This window comes from Neophocaena asiaeorientalis, unplaced genomic scaffold, assembly GCF_003031525.2.
Source record: "Neophocaena asiaeorientalis asiaeorientalis breed wild unplaced genomic scaffold, Neophocaena_asiaeorientalis_V1.1 scaffold830, whole genome shotgun sequence".
NCBI classification, from domain to species: domain Eukaryota; kingdom Metazoa; phylum Chordata; class Mammalia; order Artiodactyla; family Phocoenidae; genus Neophocaena; species Neophocaena asiaeorientalis.
Genome location: NW_020172177.1, coordinates 249,995 through 253,370, shown reverse-complemented (window position 1 = coordinate 253,370; position 3,376 = coordinate 249,995). Strand labels below are relative to the sequence as shown.

Genomic DNA, 3,376 nt, shown 5'->3' with positions numbered 1-3,376 from the left:
AAGGAGTTACTCTTCCTAGGACTCAATAGTGAAAAGTTCTCCAATGCCTAAGGTATTTTCCGTCACCCTCAACCCAATCTCTCTCTCTCTCTCTCTCTCTCTCTCTCACACACACACACACACACACACACACACACTCACTCACTCACTCACGCACGCTACAATGTGCCCTGAGAGACTGGGTTCTACTACCCTCTAGTGGCCAGAGAGGAAAGGGCTGTCCCACCCCGTCGATCAAGACCTTCAAGACTTTACCATGGTCTTTGGTCTGGAAGACACCTAAGGGATAAGCCAACAGCACATTTTTTTTTTTTTTTGCGGTACGCGGGCCTCTCACTGTTGTGGCCTCTCCCGTTGCGGAGCACAGGCTCCGGACGCGCAGGCTCAGCGGCCATGGCTCACGGGCCCAGCCGCTCCGTGGCATGTGGGATCTTCCCGGACCGGGGCACAAACCCGTGTCCCCTGCATCGGCAGGCGGACTCTCAACCACTGCGCCACCAGGGAAGCCCCAACAGCACATTTTATAAATGTGGAAAATAATCACTTTGAGAGTCAGGGTATAGTCGGGACCGGAACTCAAGTCTCCTGACTCCCAGGTCAGTGCTTAATCCACTTTCACTGCCTCCTCTCTGACTTTTGTCTCCCCTTCCTAGCTTATCCCTGGGGAGGTCAGAACGAATCAGAAAAACGCCCAAAACGCCAAAGCCAAAAAGGACACGGTTCCTCCTCAGCCCTTGCAGAGCAACGCCTGCACCTGAAACGTCATAGTCCCAAGTGAATTCACATTTTTGATAACATGGGTCCTTCTGAGGAACTGGCTGTCCTCAGACTTTCCGAATTTAACAGACTTTCCAGATTTTTATTGACCTCGCACAGCTCCTGTCGCCATGGTGACAACACTACTTCATGGTGGCTACCCAGGTCTCCTGTCTCCACGGTAACCGGTGCTTTGCGACCTTCAGTTTGCAGCGGTCGTGCTGCAGCCGCTGCAGTGGTTGCTGGGCGACGGCGGAGAGAAGCAGGTGGCTTGACGTGGGGACCCGGACAGGCTTCCGGTAGGGGTGTAGAGGCGGTTCCGGGGAAGCCTGCGCCCCCAGGTAGGGGTGCTCCGGGCCGTCGGCCCCGCAGCCCGCCCCTCCCCGGGCCCATGGCCGGGGCGGTGGGTGGGACAGGGGGCTCAGGCTGGACTTGGCGGCCGGTGGCGCGGGATCCGCTGCTGGCGCGGGCCTTCCATTCATGCACCGAACTGCGGGGACGGTTCTATCTGGTGGGGGGTCTCCTAGCCGGAGGAGCGAGAGAGCCGAGCAGTGATATGGTGGTCTTCGATCCGGCTGAGGGCCAGGCCGTGCGGCTGGGAGCCCGGGGCGGCCCGAGGCGCAGCCACCACGACGCGGCGCTGGTGGGCGGGCGCTGGCTCTGTGTGGTGGGCGGCTGGGATGGGTCGCGCCGCCTGGCCACAGTAAGCGCCCTGGACACCGAGCGCGGTGTGTGGGAGGCGTGGACCGCCGCCCCCGGCAGCTACCCCCCTGCCGGCCTCAGTAGTCACACCTGTACCCGCCTCTCCGACCGAGAGCTGCGGGTGGCAGGCAGGGAGGGCGGGACTCGCACTCAGCGTCGTTATGGAAGCATCTACACGTTAAGGCTGGACCCTGGCGCCCGCACCTATTGGTATGACACCCCTTGCCCAAAACCTTTCATGCTCCCTCACTTACACTCTGGAAAAACAGCTTCGCAGGCAATTTATCTAATATCCTCACCCTAGAAACCTCCTTCCCCGGGAATCTTCCATGTCTAAGATAGCTGAACTCTTTATCAATATTACCCTCCCTCTCAACCGAACTACATTTTGCACTGTCCCATGTCTCCTTTCTATCCTTGGCAAGGGGGTTGGGGAAAAGGCAGTACAGCACTTATATTTTCCAGAAAACCCAACTCAGGCCTGAATTTCACAGCTATAAGGAAGAAGGCTACCACACAGTCTCACGTTCAGGTCACTGCGCTGCCCTGCTCCAAAGTCCTGGGCCCCACCCAGGTCACCAGCTATTGCTCTTTGGGGGCTGCAACTCAGCTGAACCAGAAGTAGCTGGGCACTGGAATCATGGGAAGATTAAGGTATTATCTACTCACATCTTGCTAAGGGTGGAAGGGGGCTAAAATGGGGATGCCCAAATCCCTCCAGACAGTCCCTTCTCTCTCCCCCAAGGAGGAACCACCTGTTGCCCCCCGTTTGATGGAACAGCTTGCAAGTCTCGTGAGCAGTGGGCAGGGGTCCCGGCAGGGGCCTCGAGGACTCCGGCATCACTCATGTTCTGTGGTTGGGCCCTTTGCTGTGCTGTTTGGTGGAGAAACTCTGACTAGAGCCCGAGACACCATCTGCAATGACCTCTACATCTATGATACCCGTGAGAAGGGGCTTAATGGTTGAGAAGGGGAAAAGGTGGGAAGATAGGAGAACCTGCAGACTACAGAAAGAAAGAGGATGGAGTAATGGCGTAGGGAGAAGGAAGATTTAGTCGACAAATTAAAGTAATACACAGAATGTTAAATTGTGAAGAGGCCCACAAATCCAGGGAGGAGAAAAATAATGAGCAAATATCTGGTCTTGTTAAGAGCCCCATGGGAGCCAAAGCGCTACTGCCTCAATAACCACCCTTTGCCCTTACCCAACAGGAAAGTCTCCTTCTCTGTGGTTCCACTTCCCCTCTGCAGACCATGGGCTAAAACGCGTGGGCCATCGGACCTGCCTTTGGAATGATCAGCTCTACCTGGTTGGGGGTTTTGGTGAGGATGGCAGGACAGCTAGTCCACAGGTTTGCATTCTGGACCTCTTTATCTGAAGAATAGTGCCAAGATACACCACCAAGCCTCTGTTTTTTGTTTGTTTGTTTGGTTTTGGTTTTTTTGCGGTACGCGGGCCTCTCACTGTTGTGGCCTCTCCCGTTGCGGAGCGCAGGCTCAGCGGCCATGGCTCACGGGCCCAGCTGCACCGCGGCATGTGGGATCTTCCTGGACCGGGGCACGAACCCGTGTCCCCTGCGTCGGCAGTGGACTCTCAACCACTGCGCCACCAGGGAAGCCCCAAGCCTCTGTTTTGTTGCAGACTCATAAAGCTTTAGTTATCACCAGAGCTATCTGCCTCATTTCAAATGCTGATTAAATTTCAACCTGAGAGTTAACGTTTGTTTCTGAATCTTTTGGCGGGGAGGGAAGTAAATAAGGAGGCGCATCTTTATTTGCAAGGTAAAGGATAAAATATGGGACCTAGTTTGATATTGTGAGCCATTAACCAGAGGGACCCAAAACCACAAATCATATGCTTGCCCATGCCCTGTGCAAATTCTACCCCAAATACTGGGTGAAAGCTTCAGGCTAGAGC

The 3,376-nt window shown here is 55.4% G+C and overlaps 1 protein-coding gene across 3 annotated transcripts; it reads left to right on the top strand.

Annotated features, from left to right (window-relative positions):
* Positions 1-769: 769 nt before the first annotated feature.
* On the top strand, positions 770-3,176 carry KLHDC9 (kelch domain containing 9). 3 transcript variants are annotated; one of them, XM_024757210.1, is made up of 4 exons: positions 976-1,668; positions 1,953-2,112; positions 2,204-2,402; positions 2,671-3,176. In XM_024757210.1, exons 1-4 carry the CDS (start codon positions 1,148-1,150, stop codon positions 2,835-2,837), a joined length of 1,047 nt encoding a protein of 348 aa, XP_024612978.1. In that variant the 5' UTR covers positions 976-1,147; the 3' UTR covers positions 2,838-3,176. The 3 variants fall into 3 exon arrangements, with proteins under 3 accessions (XP_024612989.1, XP_024612999.1, XP_024612978.1); XM_024757231.1 differs by lacking the exon at positions 2,671-3,176 and having other exon boundaries at positions 783-1,668; positions 1,953-2,113; positions 2,186-2,358; XM_024757221.1 differs by lacking the exons at positions 2,204-2,402; positions 2,671-3,176 and having other exon boundaries at positions 770-1,668; positions 1,924-2,091.
* The last annotated feature ends 200 nt before the right edge of the window (positions 3,177-3,376 follow it).

Excerpts from the sequence above, each read along its gene's own strand:
- KLHDC9 (XM_024757231.1), top strand. The coding sequence starts at position 797 with ATGGGTCCTTCTGAGGAACTGGCTGTCCTCAGACTTTCCGAATTTAAC. Across the intron at positions 1,669-1,952 it reads CCTGGCGCCCGCACCTATTG|CTATAAGGAAGAAGGCTACC; the intron begins GTATGACACCCC and ends TGAATTTCACAG. Across the intron at positions 2,114-2,185 it reads GAATCATGGGAAGATTAAGG|CCTTCTCTCTCCCCCAAGGA; the intron begins TATTATCTACTC and ends CTCCAGACAGTC.